Source organism: Malaya genurostris, chromosome 2, assembly GCF_030247185.1.
Source record: "Malaya genurostris strain Urasoe2022 chromosome 2, Malgen_1.1, whole genome shotgun sequence".
NCBI classification, from domain to species: domain Eukaryota; kingdom Metazoa; phylum Arthropoda; class Insecta; order Diptera; family Culicidae; genus Malaya; species Malaya genurostris.
In genome coordinates this window covers 182,697,622-182,720,807 of record NC_080571.1, presented here as the reverse complement: position 1 = coordinate 182,720,807, position 23,186 = coordinate 182,697,622, and the positions used below count along the sequence as shown (strand labels likewise).

General features: G+C 40.1%; 1 protein-coding gene across 1 annotated transcript; it reads right to left on the bottom strand.

Moving 5' to 3' along the window:
- Positions 1–2,376: 2,376 nt before the first annotated feature.
- LOC131429026 (uncharacterized) lies at positions 2,377–4,269 on the bottom strand. Its single transcript, XM_058593080.1, has 2 exons — positions 3,263–4,269; positions 2,377–3,154 (listed from the first exon to the last, which is right to left on the bottom strand). The coding sequence occupies exons 1-2, from the start codon at positions 4,267–4,269 to the stop codon at positions 2,377–2,379; spliced, it is 1,785 nt and encodes a 594-aa protein (XP_058449063.1).
- Between the last annotated feature and the right edge of the window lie 18,917 nt (positions 4,270–23,186).

The following is a 23,186-nucleotide window of genomic DNA, read 5'->3' as shown; positions in this document are numbered from 1 at the left end:
TGGCTCGGGCGCTTCGGTAGCAGTTACGTAAGATGTTTCGAACTAGTCATCGCCCTTGTAATGGCCAGTATTACTCTCGCATGGCGGCAAGCGTTAGGCGGCCGCCACCGTGAATGAGTTTCAGATGGTAGGATTTGGCAATGAGACGGGATAAAGAATGATTGCTTGGAAGTAATGCTGGATGCTTGGTAAGGAACGGTTGGTTTGAAAGCCTCAGTCTTCCCCCCACTCGGATGGTTCCCTCAGGGTCTTTGAATGGAGTCAAGAAACGTATTGGCGAGCGTTGCGTGACTCTTTTGTTAAGTTTTAATTCACTTATTTCATCGTGAAATGCGTCTTCCTACGCGAGCTGAACTAACATACGATCTGCAGCATTCAGTTCATTTACTGTGAGTCTTATGCTGGAAATAGGTCCTACAAAAGAGAATGATTGCGTGCGGGCTTGGTTACGTGAATTGGCAATAAAACGTAAGACATAAGCTGTAGAACGAAGCATACGCTCGTATGATGAAAATCGTGCGAAAATTGGATTTACGGAGATGGACATAACCTTCATCTTAGTTACAGCAACAATCATTTTCCGACGTTCCTTTCCGTCCTTCGGATATTCGGGTGGCTTTGAAACTGGCCATTCAGTTTCAGGATAAGACAGCCAATCAGGACCATTTGTCCATGCTCTGTTGCTCAAAAACTCATCAACGTCCATACCTCTGGATACAAGATCTGCGGGGTTATCCGTTCCTTTAACATGGTTCCAAAATGCGCCATGTGTTAATCTTTGTATTTACGAGACCCGGTTAGCCATAAAAGTTTTCCAGGTACTTGGAGGAGCCCGCAACCACTGTAGAGCAACTGTAGAGTCTGACCAAACGTAAGAGCCAGTGACAGGAACTTGCAGCGCCTTGTTGATTTTAGCATAGCAAGCGGCGCATAGCTCTAGGCGCGGTAGCGTGATTTTCTTCAATGTCGCGACCCGTGATTTAAATGCTAGAAGTTGTACTCTCACCTGTCCGACAGAGTTTACACATCTTGCATACGCACATGCCCCGTATGCTGATTCTGATGCGTCGCAGAATGTATGGAGCTGAACACTAGATGATTGTAGAAGTGCGTAGCGACTGACATGAAAATTAGCCAGCTTAGGAAGTTGAGCCGCTAAATTTTTCCAAGAATTTGCGATAAGGTCCGGTACTTCGTCATCCCACGAACACGGAAGAAGCCATAAGTGCTGCATCAATATCTTTCCTTTGACGATTATCGGAGAAATTAATCCTAAAGGATCAAACAACTGAGAAATTGCTGACAGTATCGAACGTTTGTTGGCACCTCTTTGTGCTGATGGATTCTAGAGTCGAATCGGAGGCTATCAGATTCGGGTTCCCATGAGATACCAAGCGGCTTTACCATTTCATTTGTATCAAACTTGATCGACGTCTGTGTGCCAATTTCATCTTGTGATAGTCCAGAAAGAACTTAGAGTTTGTTTGACGTCCACTTACGTAGGGCAAAACCGCCTTCAGCTAACAGTTCACTAAGTTCTGTTCGAAGTTGAATTGCTTCAGCGACCGATTGGGTTCCACCAATAAAGTCATCGACATAAAAACACCTTTGAAGAGCTAGCTTTCCTATTGGGAACCTGTCACCTTCATCAGTGGCGAGCTGTTGCAATGTGCGGGTCGCCAGAAATGATGAGGGGCTCAAACCGTACGTTACAGTTTTAAACTCGTAGCTTTCGATGGAATCTGTTGGACGGAAGCGCCATAAAATCCTTTGGTAACAGGTGTCGTCTGGATGCAGGAGTATTTGACGGTACATTTTTGCTATGTCTCCCACTAGCGCTACAGGGAATGTGCGAAACCGAGGGATTATTGATAGGAGGTCATCTTGCACTACAGGACCTACTAACAGTGCTTCATTGAGTGAGAAGCCTGTTGAGGTTTTTACCGATGCATCAAAAACGACACGAGTTTTTGTAGTCGTACTGGCTTCCTTCCCAACTGGATGATGCGGAAGATAAGAATTAGAAGTTAATCTGTCATCCTCTCGAATACACTGCATGTGTCCGAGGGAGAGATATTCCGACATGAATCTGTGATAATCCTCCTTCAGTTCCGGATTACGAGATAGTCTTTTTTCCAAGAGTTGGTATCGATTAATAGCTACTGGTTTGGAACTTCATACCATCTCATTGAAGTTCGTCCGGCGAGGTAGGCGAACCAAATATCGACCTTCGGTAGTTCTTGTTGTGGTATTCACGTACATCTCTTCACATAATTTCTCGTTTTCAGAATAATTTGATTGGGTTTGCAGCTCTTCCACTTGCCAAAATCGTTCGATGCTTTGTTCCAGGGAGAGTAAAGAAACTGTCACAATATGTCACAAATGATTTTGTTCTGCTGGAGTAATGATACTGTTCGAACCGGATACTAGCCATCCAAAGACGCTATCAATCAGCATAGAACGAGATTCGTGTAGGTTGATTCTTTTTGCCGTTTTGAAGAACGAGAAGAAATGCTCAATTCCGAGAATCATGTCGATCGGTGCACAGCTATGGAATTGTGGATCAGCGAGGAAAATATTCGGAGGAAGCTTCCAGTGATCAATGGAGACATTTCGTGCAGGAATCTCAGGAGTAACCTTCGGAAGAATCAAAAATTCTACATCTAGCGAAAACTCTTCCTCTCGTGAATGGACCTTGATGTTCACCAATTCTTTTTCGTTTTGTGGCTGTCCTCCGATTCCTTGGATCAAAACATTTGCCTTTGTACGTTTTAACCGCAGCAGCTGAGCCATTCGCTCGGAAACTAAATTTGGTTGGGATGCACAATCTAGAAGAGCACGCGCCAAATGATTTGGACCATAGCGATCAACGACTGAAACGACCGTCGTCAGCATAAAAACATTCTTCTGGATCTTTTGTACGGGTAAACTACAATTGATATCAGCCGCTTGGAGGGATATGGCCGCAGAAAGGATTGGTGATGACGAAGATTTCGACGACGTTGCCAAATTAACATTAGTCGTCATACAAGATAGCTTACCTAAGCTGGATGAGTTGCGATTAGACGGGTCAGGATTTTCTCCGAAACCTGAATGCAGTTGCGAATGATGACGTTTCGTGCAAAATCGACAGGTGTATTTCGACTGACAGTTCCTTGAAAAATGATCGTTTCTAAAACAGTTCAAACACAATCTTTTTTCAGTGACTAAGCGCAGTCTCTCCGCTGAATTCATTTTTTCAAATTTAGCACATTTTACTAACGGATGACGCTGCTCACAAGCATAACATTTGTTTGATGATTTTACATTGGATAATTTATGAGCCGACACATGTGAGGATGTAGCGTACTGCTGTAACGGTTGAGCGTGGTTGACGCAAATGGATTCCAAAACACGGATTCGACGATGCAGGAATTCAATCAGGGCCTGATATGATGGATTTTCGATTGTAGACGCATGATCCTCCCACGCCTTGGGAGAATCATCAGGAAGACGGACACACAGCAAATGCTCCAACATCGTGCTCCATGCGTCCACTGGTTCTCCGAGCTGTCGTAAAATTTTAGTATGTCGCTCGAAATTGTCGACGATCCCGTGAAGAGCGGCTGTTGTCTCCTTCTTCACACGCTGAATTTCCAGCAATGCCTGCATATGTCTTTTTTTCAGGAGGTACTCATTCGCATATCTGGATATTAACGCTTGCCAAGCCAAAGGATAATTTGCAGCACTAATTGTAAATGATTCAATCATCTGTGCGGCCTCACCGGTAAAAGCGGATTTAAGATAGTGGAATTTTTGGATTGCTGGTACGTCCTGATTAGAATGGATTAGCGCTAGGTACGTGTCATGGAATGTTAACCATTCTTTAAAGTCACCATCGACCTCCGGTAAAGAAATTGTTGGAAGTTTTAGACCCTTGAGACTGGAGGAAACCGTAGGGGAAGAGGGATGAGAAATACTGGTAGAAGGAATAGTAGGAGGCAACTTTGAGAGCATGCCGGCCTTTATTTTAAAATAGTCACTTTCATATTTGGAACGAATTTCTTGATTCAACGACATACCCTCGTTCGTCTCTTCGGTGCACTCCAAGTCAGACTGAATGTCATCCAGCTCCCGCCAAATGGTGTCAAGATTTTCAATACGTAACGCCACCTCGAGCCTATCCCGGTCTTCCTGATATGCAGCCAAAAACTGTCCTGCTCGATCTAGCGCGGATATTAAAGCTGTACGACGCAGCATGAGCCGGCGCAATTGTGGATCTACGGCCATGTTAGAACACACCCACGCTCAATTATTTGATGATGATGCAAACGAGTTCGTTATGTGAAAAAAACAAGACCAGTAGCACTGGCTAATGGTGTATGCAGCTTGGACAAGTACGTACCTTTACCAAGGCAAAAAAGTACAGGTGTGTAATGCCAGAGACATAACTGGATGTCGTGAATACGAATAAAACTGACACGCTTTCTTTATACTTCCGAATATCAATTAGTTGATCGATTGTGTTGATTGTGCAAGCTTTCCCATTTTTTACTACTAGAATTTGAAACGATACACCCAAAGTACAGATTAGTTTGAGGTTTTGTTCAACCCTAAACATCTGGTTTCATTACTAGTGACTGCTGCTCTCGACGATAGAAGTCCACATGAAATCAGGACCTGAGCCTTTGAGGTTTTGTACCACACAAAAGGTCTGCTTTCATTGCCAACTGCTCCACCTGACGGCTGAAGTCCATATAAAAGCATTGCCGACTGCTCCATCTGACGATTGAAGTCCAAATGAAAGCACGACCTAAGCGTTTGAGGCTTTATGCCACGCAAAAGGTCTGCTTTCATTGACCACTACTCCACCTGACGACTGAAGTCCAAATGAGAGTACGACCTGAGCGTTTGAGGTTTGGTACCACGCAAAAGGTCTGCTGCTCCCGACGATTGAAGTCCAAATGAAAGCACGACCTAAGCGTTTGAGGCTTTATACCGCACAAAAGTTCTGCTTTTATTGACGACTGCTCCACCTGACGGCTGAAGTCTATATAAAAGCATTGCCGACTGCTCCACCTGACGATTGAAGTCCAAATGAAAGCACGACCTGAGCGTTTGCGGCTTTATACCACGCAAAAGGTCTGCTTTCATTGACGACTGCTCCATCTGATGGCTGAAGTCCAAATGAGAGCACGACCTGAGCGTTTGAGTTTTGGTACCACGCAGAAGGTGCACTCTCCGAAGCTGCTGGTCCCACGACGTCTGCTTCCGTCCAACGCACAAGAAGAAATGATCGATTTTTGACCACGGTTCCCCTTTTATACGCAATCAGTTGAAGATATGTGCCTGACTACCTCAAAATCGTCGTCCTTGCGCGAAAAAGCCAAGCAAAAGTAAAGAGTTTTCCGCGATGTCTTCAAAGTTTAAGAAAACCTAATTTTTTAGTTGTGTGTGGTTATCTCACGCTGTTCAAAATATTATCCTAAATTCCTGATCATATTGTTGATGAAATGGTGAAAGAGTTATGTTGCTACCGTTAATACAAGTCGAGTTATTCACGATTAAGTTCTGCCCATTCTTCCATATGGCTAATTTTGAAAAGGCACCCCATATTAAAGTAAGTCGTATTCACGACAAAAGTGCCTTGAATCAAACAAATATCTGGAACGCGTACGGAAGTTGCTGCATGCAAAGCTGTATCACCAAATATTCAATCGGCAGTCCAAAATTTCAACGGGATTATAATTCTGTTCGGTCAACGAGCGATGATATCGGCCATCCTCAGAACAAAAAAAACATCTAGAGGGCACCAGCAGGTACAACGGATAAATTGGACAGGTACCAACCTCCTGCCTGAAGGTTTCAGGCCTTGTATATATTATAATCAGGAACGGTAGTACTGATGAGCTGATGTAGTGTCGCAATTCAACACGTGGCGTTGGAAGACAAAACACAATGGCGGACGCCAATTGTTCAATTCGATGAACACCGGAGCAATGGCGCTCGCAGCACAAACCGCATGGATAATCTCACGAAACAATGGTCCGCGATCGCATGCACATGCAATCTCAATCCTGGTCACGGCACCAATTTGATTGTGGCCGGATTGAACGCAGAAGCTGAATTTGATGGGTGAACGCAAACGGATTCATGCAAGGCGTTCTGAACAGTTTTAATTATCTGTCCGCTCACTAAGTCATTTCAATAAAGCACAAAACTAACCGTGAACAAACCAGCACATTTATTCTAACTGAACCTTATAGGTAGACATGCGGAATAGAACTAACTCGGTAGGCAGCATCCAGATCATCTCACTTGTGATAAGTGTTGATGCGCGCTGGTGATAGTGCGCAGGTAGTAAACTACCGCACTAGCTACAATATTATTAGAAGAAGGTATTATGGTCACATAACTTTCTATTGAATTTCATTTTAATGTGACTTCCGGTTCCGGAGTTATGTGCTAATATGTGAAAATTTGAGAAAAAGTTTACACTAAATTATTTTTGGAACAACTTAACCGATTTTTGCAAACTAAGATTCAACTGAAAGGTCTTGTAATATCCTAAAAATTTGTGGAACATTTTATCAGGATCCGACTTCCGGTTTCGGAACTAAAGCGTGATAATTGGAAAATTACCAATTTTATTAGTATTTTTCCACGAACGATGGTTAAAATCAAGTACAAATCCAATAAAACTGTCGGATATATTTTTCTAGTTTGCAGAGCTTGTTAGTTTGTGGACATGAAAACTTAATTCGGCACTACTGGTCCACTTTTTTCCTGTTCCGAGAGCACCGAAAGTGTAGAAGAGAAACTCCTAAAACTAAATTAACTTCGATTTCTCTGCGAATAATAATAATAATAATAATAATAATAATAATAATAATAATAATAATAATACTAATAATAATAATAATAATAATAATAATAATAATAATAATAATAATAATAATAATAATAATAATAATAATAATAATAATAATAATAATAATAATAATAATAATAATAATAATAATAATAATAATAATAATAATAACAATAATAATAATAATAATAATAATAATAATAATAATAATAATAATAATAATAATAATAATAATAATAATAATAATAATAATAATAATAATAATAATAATAATAATAATAATAATAATAATAATAATAATAATAATAATAATAATAATAATAATAATAATAATAATAATAATAATAATAATAATAATAATAATAATAATAATAATAATAATAATAATAATAATAATAATAATAATAATAATAATAATAATAATAATAATAATAATAATAATAATAATAATAATAATAATATTAATAATAATAATAATAATAATAATAATAATAATAATAATAATAATAATAATAATAATAATAATAATAATAATAATAATAATAATAATAATAATAATAATAATAATAATAATAATAATAATAATAATAATAATAATAATAATAATAATAATAATAATAATAATAATAATAATAATAATAATAATAATAATAATAATAATAATAATAATAATAATAATAATAATAATAATAATAATAATAATAATAATAATAATAATAATAATAATAATAATAATAATAATAATAATAATAATAATAATAATAATAATAATAATAATAATAATAATAATAATAATAATAATAATAATAATAATAATAATAATAATAATAATAATAATAATAATAATAATAATAATAATAATAATAATAATAATAATAATAATAATAATAATAATAATAATAATAATAATAATAATAATAATAATAATAATAATAATAATAATAATAATAATAATAATAATAATAATAATAATAATAATAATAATAATAATAATAATAATAATAATAATAATAATAATAATAATAATAATAATAATAATAATAATAATAATAATAATAATAATAATAATAATAATAATAATAATAATAATAATAATAATAATAATAATAATAATAATAATAATAATAATAATAATAATAATAATAATAATAATAATAATAATAATAATAATAATAATGATAATAATAATAATAATAATAATAATAATAATAATAATAATAATAATAATAATAATAATAATAATAATAATAATAATAATAATATCAATAATAATAATAATAATAATAATGCCACTTTACACTGGTATTTCCGGTGCATTGCTGTCATGAAGAATGTGTTCGTGAGTTCTTGTTTCAAATATAGAATTTCGTGTGGTTTTTGTCTCGTCAACTGTTCATATCTTTTTCAGCAATAATATTCAATGTTTTATATACTCTTCATTGTTTGGCTAATGTTATCTTTTCTAAATTCCTTTCGTCTTTTTCACAATTATTTTCTTCTGCTTCTCATGTGAGTTTCCTAATATTCGGTTTGATCTACGTAGTTCATTTCTATCTCTTAACATTTTTATGTCAATCTTCTTTTGCTTTAATGTATTCATCAGAACCCTCTTTTTATCTTCATTTTCTTCTTTTCACCTTCATCATCACTTTGTCATCCAAACTACTGTTGGTTGCACAATTTTGTTTCGTGTAGAAAGCTCAGCATTCGCGTCGTTTGTTCTTCCGCGTTTCTTAAGGCTTTGTATAAGCTGGGGGCGATGTGATGTTTCATCCTTTCTTTTTCATATTTTCGACACTGAAGAAAGAGATGCCGAACACTCAACTCCGTACCGCAACACTCGCAGTTGGGCGGGTTCTCTTTTTTAAGTAAGATGGTATGAGTTAACCGGGTGTGGAAAATCATTAGACGTGTGAGCAGTCGCTGGTCAGTTGGACTGCTACGATCTCTCCATCGGTGCGTGTCGTATTCCACCTCTCTCAGCTTCACGTCTCTCGTATTAAACCACTAATTCTCCCATCGGTGGCGTATCGCTTGCTTTGCTACTCTTGCGGCATCTTCTCCGGGAATTGGCACGTCGATGACTGGATGTCTTCTGCCCTCATTTGCCAGCCGATCTGCCTCTATGTTTCCGTTATTGCCAGCGTGCCCCGGAATCCAGCAGAAATGGATGGGTTTACATCGCACAATGCGCTCAATCTCCTGTATCCATGGGTGGAGCGATTTTCCTTTTTCGAAGGCCAGCAGGCAGCTAGCGGAATCCGTGAGGATTACCATCTCATTGCGAACGTTCGGTAGGGCAGCTGCCATCTTGATGGCAAATGCCTCTGCGGAGAAAACACTGCAATCTTTCGGTAGACTGTATTTCTGAGCCATCTCATTGTTGTAGTATGCAGCCCCTACCGTGGCTTCACATTTTGATCCATCTGTATAGATAACGGTTGAATGTTGGAAACGGGTTTCTAGTAGTTCCCGGACGATAGGACGTGCTTTCTCGGCGCACACCCTCTTTTTCACATCCCAAACAATCACTAATTTTCGTGCGTTCCACGCACGGTCACTCTACCTTGTAAGTTGGCCGACAACAGGAAGAGGTGAACCGGTTAGTTTCTCGAGATGTTCTGTGGCTTGCTGTATCAGAGGGAGGGTGCCGTAATTTCTATTCAACGAAAATATTCGGATGGCTTTACACACCATAGTTAAGATTGCAAGTAGTTCAAATGGTAGGGTTCCCGCTTCGGCCATAACTGCGACTATTAGACTAGTGACAAAGGCTCCGGAAGAGAACCGGACCATTTTGTTGTAGGCGGGAGCAAGGGTCTGTAGAGTATCTAAACCTCCTCGACTGATAAGTCCTATTCCATACAGCAACTTCGAGGTAACTAATGCTGATTCAATCTGAAGTAGTGAAGTTCGGTTGCCACGTGGAAGTTTGGCACCGACCACCCATATGTTGACAGCTTTGACTGCGGCCTGCGGCGGTTTATGGAATAAGGCATCACTTTTGGCTCTTCGCACAGCAAGGAGGATGTCGTCAGCGTACATAATTATGTCAACTCCGCACGGTAGTACTCGGAAGATAGGCTGCATCGCAACGAGAAACAGTGTCACCGAGAGGACCGAACCTTGAGGTACTCCGTTTTCTAGAACGTGTTCGCAAGATAAGTGTCCTCCTACAGACACCTGAAATGTCCGCTCGGAGAGAAAACTTTGTATGATGTGCAGCATTCGGCCACGTATTCGCCATGTTTTCAAGGTGCGCGGTATGCCTTGGCGCCATGTGGTATCATATGCTTTCGACAAGTCAAGTGAGGCTATCAGGCAGTGTTCGTTCACGGTAGGAAGCGATTTCTCCAGCTCGGCAAAGTAGGTGTCAGTTCCTCTTCCCGAACGAAACGCATGTTGGCGTCTGTCAAGCCGTCCATTCGACTCTAGCTCGGTGATCAGTCGACGATTGATGATCCGCTCTAAAAGTTTGGACATGCAGCAGGTAAGCGAGATTGGCCGAAAGCTAGCAGGTCCAGTATCGTTACAGTTGGGTTTTGGAATAGGGACAACGATAGCGTTCCGTCAGCTAGCCGGAAACTCCCCGTTGCTCCAGATTTTGTTGAGTAGCTCAAGAAGTACTGTTTTCGCAGATAGAGGTAAATGACGAAGCAAAGGATATCCTATACTGTCAGGCCCTGTAGAAGTACCTCGACCATTATCAAGAGCCCACAGCAGTTCGTTCAAGGTGATGTCCGTGTTGTAAGTATCATCGGTATTCGGCGAAAAATTTATGGACTCTCGTTCTGCCTTTCGTTTGCAATCTGTAATCGTTATATCATCTGGAAAGCTGGAGGGAAGCTGGAGATCGCAGATCTTCCACTGTAAAATCTGGCCAGTTCTTCTGCTACTTATGCAGGGTTGTCAATGAAACCGTTGACTCCTTTTGTAATGTTGTATGCTGTTGTCGACAGCCACGCAAACGGTTTACTGTCTGCCATAATTTGGCAGTCGTGCTCTCAGGAGAGATTGTCGCTACAAATTTCTATCACGAATTCCCTTTTGCTTCCTTCATTGTCTTTCGTGTCGCTACTCTAGCTTCCTGGAATCATGCTAACGCTGTAGGTTGTTCTGGGTTTGATCTCTGCATTCGCCGCAAGGATCGCAGACATTTTCGCCGCTGTCGAATTGCTGTTTTCGCTTCTGAGCTCCACCAAGGTACTGATTTGGGTCCAATCTGGCCACTGGTACGTGGTACAGATTTATTGGCTGCTGCGATCAGCTTTTCCGTAAAGCTGTTAACGTTCCACGCGACATCCGGGTGAATGGTTTCAGCAATAATTTGTTCATACAATGCCCAATCAGCCCGGTCATATAGTCACTTCCGTCGTGCCGTGCGTTGGCTCGACCATCCAGGTATAGAGACAGTTATTGGAAAGTGGTCGCTGTTGTGCGTGTCCGAAAGTGTTCGTAATGTGAATTTTGGGGCCAAGCTCTTGGAGCAGAAGGTAACGTCGATTGCCGGTAGTATATTCGGTAGCTGGGTCGATACGAGTGGGGGAACCGTTATTGAGAATCACAAGCTGCTTCATCAGTGTTATTTCGGCGATAAATTTGCCAATAACGTTTGATGATGATGACCCCCAAGCGAGATGATGTGCATTGAAGTCACCAAGGAATATCAGCGGGCCCTCTAGTTGCTCGAGGAGCTCTTGCAACGCGGTTTGACATTGGACTGAGCTTGGTGGAAGATAAATCGAGACCACCGTTGCTTGAATCGGTGCGTGGATGCGTGCAGCAACTAAGTGGAGTGAAGTGTCAATGCGCAGACGCTCGAAGGATATGTCTTCCCGGATTGCAAGGCAAACCCCGTGTTGTCAGTAGTGTGTGCTGTTAGATTCCAGGAGTAGCGTGTAGTTTTTGCCGATAAAGTCTGGTGGCGAGGTTTGATTTAGTCTCCTGGAGTGCGACGATACATGGCTCGTGGTTGCCGATATGCAACTTCAGCTCACTAATGTTGGCCCTAATCCCACGAATGTTCCACTGCAATGCAAAACAACTACCAGAGTGACTATTTGTGGACGATCTCGAGGAAGAAGTCGATGAGGAAGTAGACGATTTTCGTCTCGATATTCGACTGGTAACCGGACCGGCTGAAAGAGAAAAAGCTCTCTCTGCTGAGAGTTGTTCTGTTGTTGAACTTGCCTGTGGAACGCATTGTCCCACAGTGCCAGCCGCTGTCGTACCCATTACACTAGTTTTGCCAACACCGATAACAGCCGGCACTGGGGATGCGCTTTGTGTAACATTTTTCTGCAGGATGGGGTTTGATGGGCTTTCTCCAGGCGAGCTCACTGCTGCGCTGTCGTCTGAAAAATCGATGGGCGAGACAGTACCTGGTCTTGAACGAATTTCGTGATTACTGACCTGTGGGACACCTTGCCCCACAGTGCCATCCATTGCCAGCACTGGGGAAAGACTTTGTAAAGTTCTATCGGCTTCTGCGCTGTTGGTTTGGATGGTTGATATCTGATGGTTCTGCGTAGTTGAGATCAGATGAGAAGTTTTAGGGCGGCAGCCAGGGCAAAGAAGGATTACCCCTTCTCCCTGCCTTCTATTCCAGAATTTCGATGTGCAATATATTTCGCTGGTTGGATCGGCTGCAGAGGTGAATTCGCCATCAACAGGTTGGGGTAAGACGTTCCGGATGGCTCTTTCAGCCTGCTGCACTTGCGTCGGAAGGAGTACCACACATACTTCGCTTCCAAACCGATAATTCTCGTTGTCAGTGTTCATGGGTGAGTCGTCGTAATGATTCAATCGTTGTTGAGAGGTGATGTTATCGAAGATACTGATTGAGTAGTGTGTCCGATGTCTCTGATTCTTCGCCGGAATAGTCCATTTTAGTGATGTCGTGTGTTGTAACGGCAGTTTTCTTTGGGGTGGACCAGGGTCGGGCGATATAACGGATTGGCTATGTCTCGGTGGACGACCTCGGCCTCGCTTAGACTCTTGAATGGCTGGAGAGTTGGTTCCTTATCGGGTCATAGGAGCAGATGTGGAAGGTGTTGTGTTTTGTTCGTTATTGTGATATATATTTTCACAACTAGCATTATGCGATCGTTCGTCGATTCTTCGTTGCTTCAATTGTTGGATGAAAACTGCCATTGTCTTCATTTTTTCATCCTTCTGCTTGATCTCTTCTCGCATTTGTGCTATTTTCGCATCCTTTGTTTTAACGGCCGTTTCCAGTTCTTTCAAGCTTCTTTCGAATTCGCTCTATCGTACTGCAGTTTGAGCATAGCTACCACTTGCTTGAAGCTCAGCTCGTTTTCTTGCCTCCGGGAATGAAACATTATCACGCACTTTGATTTTGATGACTTCCACCTCTTTCTTGAATACTGGGCACTGGCGACTGGCGGGTCGATGATCGCCTTTACAGTTTCGGCATTGGGAAGCCTCATTGCACTCCTCTTCTCCATGATAATTGCCAGAGCAATTGAAGCAGCGCTGTGGCCCAGGGCATCTGACACGAGTGTGGCCATAGTTAAAACAATTGTAGCACAGCATGGGATTTGGGAAATATGGTCGGGTAGGAATATAGAGCAAACCGATCTTAATATATTCCAGGTACATGGTTTTGCCAAACGTTAAGATCACTGCAGGTGTATTCACCCTTTTTCCACCTTCGTTCTTGGTGATACGTTGCCAGCCGCTGTCGTACCCATTACACTAGTTTTGCCAACACCGATAACAGCCGGCACTGGGGATGCGCTTTGTGTAACATTTTTCTGCAGGATGGGGTTTGATGGGCTTTCTCCAGGCGAGCTCACTGCTGCGCTGTCGTCTGAAAAATCGATGGGCGAGACAGTACCTGGTCTTGAACGAATTTCGTGATTACTGACCTGTGGGACACCTTGCCCCACAGTGCCATCCATTGCCAGCACTGGGGAAAGACTTTGTAAAGTTCTATCGGCTTCTGCGCTGTTGGTTTGGATGGTTGATATCTGATGGTTCTGCGTAGTTGAGATCAGATGAGAAGTTTTAGGGCGGCAGCCAGGGCAAAGAAGGATTACCCCTTCTCCCTGCCTTCTATTCCAGAATTTCGATGTGCAATATATTTCGCTGGTTGGATCGGCTGCAGAGGTGAATTCGCCATCAACAGGTTGGGGTAAGACGTTCCGGATGGCTCTTTCAGCCTGCTGCACTTGCGTCGGAAGGAGTACCACACATACTTCGCTTCCAAACCGATAATTCTCGTTGTCAGTGTTCATGGGTGAGTCGTCGTAATGATTCAATCGTTGTTGAGAGGTGATGTTATCGAAGATACTGATTGAGTAGTGTGTCCGATGTCTCTGATTCTTCGCCGGAATAGTCCATTTTAGTGATGTCGTGTGTTGTAACGGCAGTTTTCTTTGGGGTGGACCAGGGTCGGGCGATATAACGGATTGGCTATGTCTCGGTGGACGACCTCGGCCTCGCTTAGACTCTTGAATGGCTGGAGAGTTGGTTCCTTATCGGGTCATAGGAGCAGATGTGGAAGGTGTTGTGTTTTGTTCGTTATTGTGATATATATTTTCACAACTAGCATTATGCGATCGTTCGTCGATTCTTCGTTGCTTCAATTGTTGGATGAAAACTGCCATTGTCTTCATTTTTTCATCCTTCTGCTTGATCTCTTCTCGTATTTGTGCTATTTTCGCATCCTTTGTTTTAACGGCCGTTTCCAGTTCTTTCAAGCTTCTTTCGAATTCGCTCTATCGTACTGCAGTTTGAGCATAGCTACCACTTGCTTGAAGCTCAGCTCGTTTTCTTGCCTCCGGGAATGAAACATTATCACGCACTTTGATTTTGATGACTTCCACCTCTTTCTTGAATACTGGGCACTGGCGACTGGCGGGTCGATGATCGCCTTTACAGTTTCGGCATTGGGAAGCCTCATTGCACTCCTCTTCTCCATGATAATTGCCAGAGCAATTGAAGCAGCGCTGTGGCCCAGGGCATCTGACACGAGTGTGGCCATAGTTAAAACAATTGTAGCACAGCATGGGATTTGGGAAATATGGTCGGGTAGGAATATAGAGCAAACCGATCTTAATATATTCCAGGTACATGGTTTTGCCAAACGTTAAGATCACTGCAGGTGTATTCACCCTTTTTCCACCTTCGTTCTTGGTGATACGTTGCACACGGACAACACTGTCTTTTAACATTTCGCTCAAAATGTCTTTCTCATCCATGTGGATAATGTCGTAGCAAGAGATGACGCATCGATTTACGTTCAAGTTCGGATGAGGAACTACTTCCACCTCAGTTTCGTCGTAGAGCTCTTTTAGTTTCAACAGTTTAGCAACTTGAGTAGGATCTCGAATTGCCAGAGTGTATTTTGTACCTTGTGCTTCGGATTTTGCATTCACAATCGGCCCACCAGCACAAGCTTCTACAGATTTCCCAATGATAAATGGATTTTTTGGAAGTGGAGCACCATTTTTCCAGTCAACTGAAGGAACGTTAACTCGCCAAATTTGTTTGTAGGGTCCATGTACGCCGGTAATCTACGCCCGACAGACCCACACGGGTCATCAGCCATGTTCTTTTATTCACAGATGGCAACGGTCACCCGTTACCTACCCCAAAGATCAAATCAATGGCTGAAGAACGATAATTTTACTTTTTATTGTAGTTGTTCGCAGAAATTTTCACCGCACTGTATTAACACACCCACGACAACACAGTAGAAATCTCCTGGTGTCTAACGAGCACTTTCTAATTTTTCAGATTTCCCGAAAATTTTCAAACTTTTCACCACTTCTATTTACTCGAAAAAATCTTCCATCCAGCGCACCGTGACCCACGCCACCTAAACGGTGAATGTAAAAGTCCGACCGGCCGCACTATTGTTCTCTGTACTGCTATACAAAGCATGTAGAATGTGCACAAATTCACTGTTTTCAGCCGTGTTTTTGTCGATTTTGATTATTCTTTCACTATCTGTCACTTCAATATCACCTCACACACTGGTATGCGGTTTCATATGCCGCTACGATCGCGAATTAATAATAATAATAATAATAATAATAATAATAATAATAATAATAATAATAATAATAATAATAATAATAATAATAATAATAATAATAATAATAATAATAATAATAATAATAATAATAATAATAATAATAATAATAATAATAATAATAATAATAATAATAATAATAATAATAATAATAATAATAATAATAATAATAATAATAATAATAATAATAATAATAATTTGTTTGTTAGTTTATTGACCCTTTACACCACGATTGGTGCATTCGAGTCATGGTTCAAGTTGTTCGTCACATGTCATTTTACATTTGGTTTTAGCTCTTTTTTGGTTTTTGTTTCGTTTGTTTTGTGAATGTTTGATTTGTGTTTGTGTTTTTCGATATTTGTGTTTCTGTGTTTTTCGAAACTATAGTTGTCGATACAGTGCAGTTTCTTTCAGATACTCGATTAGTATCTTCTCCCTCTCCATGTCATTACACAATGTCGCTCGGAGACTTGTCGAATCGATACCGTATTTGGCTCTTGCATCATCGTATTTCCGGCACTGCAGTAGTATGTGACGGACGTCGACGATCGTTCCACAACATTCACATTCTGGTGGGCTTTCCTTTTTTAGTAAAAAAGTGTGGGTAAGGCGGGTGTGACCAATCCTCAGTCTGGTTAGCACGCGCTGGTCTATCACGTTGCTGTTTTCTAACCACTTGTTTGTGTCGAATTTCACTTCTCGAAGTTTCTCATCACGTGATGCGAACCATTGTTCGTTCCAACGTTGACGAAATGCGTTCTTTACACTCCTAACAGCATCTTCTGCTGGGATCGGTCGATTGGTGAAGGGTAGTTGCCTGGCCTCGTTGGCGAGACGATCTGCTTCAGTGTTGCCAGTAATTCCAGCATGTCCAGGGATCCAAAAGAATCGGACGGGTCTACCATGTGTTACTTCTTCTACTTCTTGGATCCACGGATGTTTCGATTTTCCAGCTTCCAGTGCTTGGAGACAGCTGGCAGAGTCCGTCAGTATAACCAAGTTGTTTGTATTTCCGACTGACAATGCCATCTTGAGTGCATAGGCCTCGGCGGAGAAGACACTACGTTCTGGTGGTAGGCTACAGATGTTTGGTAAACTGATATGGTACGATGCAGCACCTACTTTATTATCTTCTTTAGAACCGTCGGTGTAAAATACGGTGAATTGTGTGAATTATGTTACCAGTAGCTGATGTACTACGGGTAGTACCTTCTCAGGTGAATCCTCCGCTTTTATTGTCTTTTTGACGTCCCAACTAATGATCGGTTTATTCGAGTGCCACTCTCGATCGTGTCTTCTGAGACACTGTGCAACCTGCGAAAGAGTTGTGTTGGTGTTGAGTTGCATTTGTTCGAGTGCCCGTCGTACTAGCGGAAGGCTGGTATTGTTCTGATCGAGCTCTAAGAAGCGAATGACTATTTGCACGGTGGTTTGCATTGCTAGTTGGTCGAAGGGTAGCATTTCGCTTTCTGCCATGATCGATACGATTGGACTCGTTATGAAGGCTCCGGAGCTTAACCGTCCGGTGCGAGCAAATAATATTTGTATATTTGTATATTTGTATATTTGTATAACTTCATCTGACATATGTTGTCTTAATGAATAAAAACAAACAATTAAAATTTAAAAACTAAACCTAACTATCGCTATTCACTATGTGGAAATTGTCAAGTAAACGTTTATGAAACACGGTTGACGACACATTAAAATAGAATAGTTGAGAGAATTCGTTGAACCGCATACAAACGGTCCGAAAAGGCTCATGTTGTCCATACATTCTATTTCGTGGTTCAAGAGACAGGAAGTTCCGCTGGCGAAGTGATCTTTCAGGTGCGTAGAGGTTTAGGCGCATGAGTAACGTTGGACTATCTATGTCGCCCAAAAGTAGTTTGGCAGCGAAAGTTGCTTGAGCAGTTATGCGTCGTACCTCCAATGGCTCGAGATTCAACAAACGGCAGCGATCTTCGTATGATGGTAGGTTCATAGGGTCACGCCACGGTAACAGGCGCAGAGCGTACCTCACAAATTTATGTTGAACAGTCTCAATCCTAGCGATCCAGTAAGCATGGTAGGGGCACCAAATCATAGCGTTTGACTCTAGTATTGAACGTACAAGTGAACAGTACAATGATCTTAAACAAAGTGGGTCTCGAAAGACCTTGGCTACCTTGAAGATGAAACTAAGTTGACGGTTTGCTTTGGCCAACATATCGTCATAGTGCAGTCTAAAGGTAATTTCACGATCTAGAGTGACACCAAGATCCTTTATACATTCTACTCGTGTCATGGACCTTTCTGAGATTTCATAGCCATACAAGATAGGATCAGTTTTCCGATAGAGAGATATGACGCAGCATTTCTCGATACTCAGACACAAACAATTTTTTGAACACCAATCTACGAACTTTTGTATCATATGTTGTAGTACAAGACAGTCCGCGAGACGCTTGATAACCTTCATAATTTTTGCATCGTCTGCATAAAATAATCTGGATTCCGGTGGTAACAGCTGTGAAACATCGTTCATGAAAAGCGAAAACAGCAACGGACCAAGATTGCTGCCTTGCGGAACTCCAGAAAAATTCGAGAAAACTTCAGATGTTGAAGAACCGATTTTAACCTGTACAGAACGGTTTGTCAGATACGATCTAAACCACTCTACGCTCATCGTTGAGACACCCAGTAGTTGAAGCTTGGACAGAAGTATTTTGTGATCTACTCGATCAAATGCCGCTTTAAGATCCATATACGCTGCATCGATTTGCCATCCAGAATCCATGGTCTGCACGCATTTTGAGGTGAATATCATAAGATTCGATGTAACCGATCGTTTCGGGTAAAACCCGTGCTGTTCATTATCTTTCTAGGTTCTGCTACTGGCAAACAAAATATCGTTTACGATAATTTCGAATAGCTTCGAACATGCACACAAAGACGTAATACTACGATAGTTGGAAATGTCACGTTTATCGCCCTTTTTGTGAACCGGAAACATATAAGAAAACTTCCATCGTGAAGGAAACTCGCTTTGTAAAGTTGAAAGATTAAACAATTTCGATATTGGATAACTGAGTGCTCCTGCGCAACGTTATAATAATAATAATAATATTAATAATAATAATAATAATAATAATAATAATAATAATAATAATAATAATAATAATAATAATAATAATAATATTAATAATAATAATAACAATAATAATAATAATAATTATACACGGAACGACCGAAATTAGCTCTGCGCCTAATTCGTATTACTGTTTTTGAATTAGTTGATTTTAACAACAAAATTTCAAAAATAACTATAAAATTAGTTAAAATTTAGAATTTACTGTGCTGAAAAAAACTCTTATTTTTAGAGAATGTGTTTAGTTGGCGAATATTCTGGACACAAACCAGCAATATTTCAATTCAACACGAAATTCTCATTGACAACTAATTTCGTTATTAAAATCAGAAACTTTGATTCTATTTATCTATCACCGTCATTACTGAAGGACAGCAGTGTCAAAGCAAAACAATCCATTAAAAAGCTAAAAGGGACAGTCTTGTTGAAACTGCTCGCAAATTGTTTAGATGCTTTTCACATGTGTTACGATATATCCCTATATAATTTTCTAAACCGATATGTAAAAATGACGTAAACTGTTAGTGGAAAGTGTATTTATTCAGAATTTGTGCGCAGTTAAAGCGATTGTGGGTAATAATGTTTTTACGCGAAACAGTGAAGTGAGTTTCGAATGTTGCATTCTAATTGTACACGTCAAATGATGTTTTTTTGTATCTTCTCATTCCGGGCTACGTCGTCCGGTGTACTATTTGTATTCGGTTTTTGTTTTTCGAGTGCTCAAAGTTTTCAGTGAGAATGAAGAAAACAGTGATTTAGAAGAAAAAAAATTCAAAAAGATGTTTACGTTTCGTTTATGTCTTTTTCTCCAACACAACATCGTATTTATACCTGCCAATATAGAAAAGACAACCGCGTCTGAATTTTTTTCGGCAGTAGTGTGCCATCTAGTGGCTAGTAGTCATTAAGGTGTTACCGTTTCGGTGACAGGGCGCCATATAGCTGCAGATTGCAGAAGCCAATTCAACCATTCATATTGGTTGAAAACAACATTGTATTTCTTTAATTCAACTAAAAAATTAGTTGACTGGATATGAAGTGTGCCTTAGCTAAGAAATGACAGTACGTTTAATTTGTGAATTCAACTAAAAAAATAGTCATTTCAACAAATATTTTATTATTATTAAGGGAATGAGAATAAAAAATCTAAATCAGCAAAAGTAAGATTTTTTTAGTTGTCTCAAAAAATAACTAACTAAAATCAGCAAATCAACTAAATTTTTCGCGAAAATGCTGATTTCGGTCGTTCCGTGTAATAATAATAATAATAATAATAATAATAATAATAATAATCCTATTACATGTTTTATGCTGTTAAGCTTGACTTACATACGCAGAAGTAACAGAAACGCAGGTTCGTTTCGTTTGTTAGATTTCGTTTAATTGGTTTAATCGAAATAGAGCATAAGATAGTAAGTATAGGTTTAACTACGTTCAAAACTCTTCCAATTTGTAGATCATAACACATGGATCAACAAGTCCCGAGACTAAAGCAGAGATGGCGCTCGTAGCTAACCAGTAACCACGTCTTTCTAGAGTACTAACCTTTGCTTGAAACGGGTCAAAATTTTAAGTCGATCCGACCAGAAACAGCTGAGTTATCGAGGTTGGAGTAAAGTCGTTTTGTAGTTTGTTTAAAAAATGGAAAAACCCGAGTTTCGTGTTTTGATAAAACATTGTTTTTTAATTGGTAAAAACACCGGACTCTTGTCCATCAAAAGCAAAGATTTGTCGGTGGTTCGCCGAGTTTAAACGTGGTCGTACCGACACAAATGACGCGCAACGCTCGGGTAGACCTGTGGAAGCCGTTACACCGGAAAATGTGAGTGAAGTGACAAAAATTATAATGAAAGATCGTAAAGTGAAGCTCCGTGAGATTGCTGAGATGACACAGATATCATATGGAAGTGTATCCTTCATGAAAAATTGAGCATGAAAATGGTTTTTTCCAAGTGGGCGCCGCGATTGCTTTCGATGGAACAAAAACAGCTACGAGTCGATGATTCAGAAAGCAGTTTATCGCTATTTACTCGCAACAAAAATGATTTCTTGCGTCGTTACGTGACCATGGACGAAACATGGATACATCACTACACTCCAGAGTCGAAGCGGCAGTCATCTGAGTGGCGCACAGCTGGCGAAAGTAGTCCGAAGCGTCCGAAAACGCAGCAGTCAGCTGACAAAGTCAGGGCGTCAGTTTTTTGGGATACGCATGACGAGATTTTCATTGACTACCTCGAAAAAGGTAAATCGATCAACAGTGATTATTATATTGACTTACTGGTGCGTTTGAAGGAGGAAATCGCAAAAAAACGACCGCACATGCAGGGAAAAAATCCTTTTTCATCAAGACAATGCACCCTGCCACATGTCGATGAAAACAATGGCAAAATTGAACGAATTGGGCTTTGATCTGCTTCCCCACCCCCATACTCGCCAGATTTAGCCCCTAGTGACTACTGGCTCTTTGCTGATCTTAAAAAAATGCTCCAGGGAAAAAGATTTGGCTCAAATGAGGAGGTCATCGCTGAAACTGAAGCTTATTTTGAAGCGAAAGATAATTTTTTTTTATAAACGTGGTATTGAAAAATTGGAAAAACGTTGGAATCATTGTATCACCCTAAAAGGTGATTGTGTTGATGAATAAAAAAAATTTTGCAAAAAAATGTTGTTTCCATTGTTAGTCTCGGGACTTATTGATCCATGTGTTATTTGTTGGTAGTAAACGAATCAACTTCGGCTATTCCGTTTATCTGAATCCGGTTTCGGAAGAATTGGAAATAGTGATCAAAAACTGCAAATAGGATCTCACTTACTTTTCTTGGAGATGGCCAAATCGATTTTCACAAACTTATAGGTTCAAAAGAAAAGTCTTACAGTTTCATACGGAATTCCTTAATTTGTTGTGGATACTACTTTCGGTTCCGGAACTACAGGGTAAGCAGGTATATTATCAAATTATCCTATTTCTATTCAATAAACAGTTGTTTTTTGTGAATTTCACGATTTTATTTATGATGTAATGAGTAATATGAGAAAGGCATCATTACACCACTAGGTTGATTAAAATAGTTTTTTTTTATTTTGCTTTGAGCGCCACATATTACGTAAGGTTTTGTATATCACTACTGGTGGCAACTTTTTACTGCGAACCACCAGATCAGGGTCGTTTACATTTTAGGTCTTCAAAGAAATTTCACTTCACTACTCTGTTTAGGGCGACACAGCTTGTATGAAAAAGACTGTTATCATTGTTATTTTCAAACACTATATTTTGTAAACAAAACACAAAAGAATATACTTTTTACTTGCGCAAGTTTTTTTTAGTCGATCTTCTCTACTCGACACTACGTTGCGGCCGTGATGCTCGTTGGTCGACTTGGTGATACTGGCAACGCCTGCGGGGTGACACTTGCTTCGGGGCTAGGTACAGCTACACGACGACCAGTGTTTCCAGGTAGAGCAGAAACTTGGCCTTTTGGAACGGAGGCCTGCGTTTCACCAACAACCCAGAGAGCGGTACTTCGCGCACTATTTTTCACGAGTGTCTGGCACTAAGTCGAGTGGGATTTTTAACTTCGTCGGTCGTTCCCGCCAAACCCTGCCGATACGTAGGGCTTTAAAGTGACAACGGAACTAGTTTTGTCGAGCCAAAAGAGAGTTGAAACGTATCTTACAAGATCTCAATACAAAGATGAGCCGAGGGAAAGCAACGGAGCTAGAAAATTCCATGGGTGTTTACCTTACCAGCGGCTGCTAATTTTGGAGGCGTATGGATAAGGCTAATTGGTATTGTAAAAACGTGTTTAATCCACCTAGCAGTGAGATGATACCTTCTTTTATCATCCGCATGTGTTTTTTTGCATGAATATTCATCGGTGTTTTAGTTCTAATGACATTATTTAAATGACAGTCATTTCAAGCGGCAATTTAAAGTTCTATTCACTCATTACCCTGCAATGTCGAAACTGCAAATCGGATCGAATTTGAATCTAAACCTGTAATAATCGATTGAACATTCCATGAGATGTCGAAATAAGTTCCACTTTAGAGTGAACGGTTATTTACGGTACTACCAGAACCGCTGTTCAGGAACCAGCATAACCGAAAACGATTCGTATGACCATAAATAATTATAACGAATA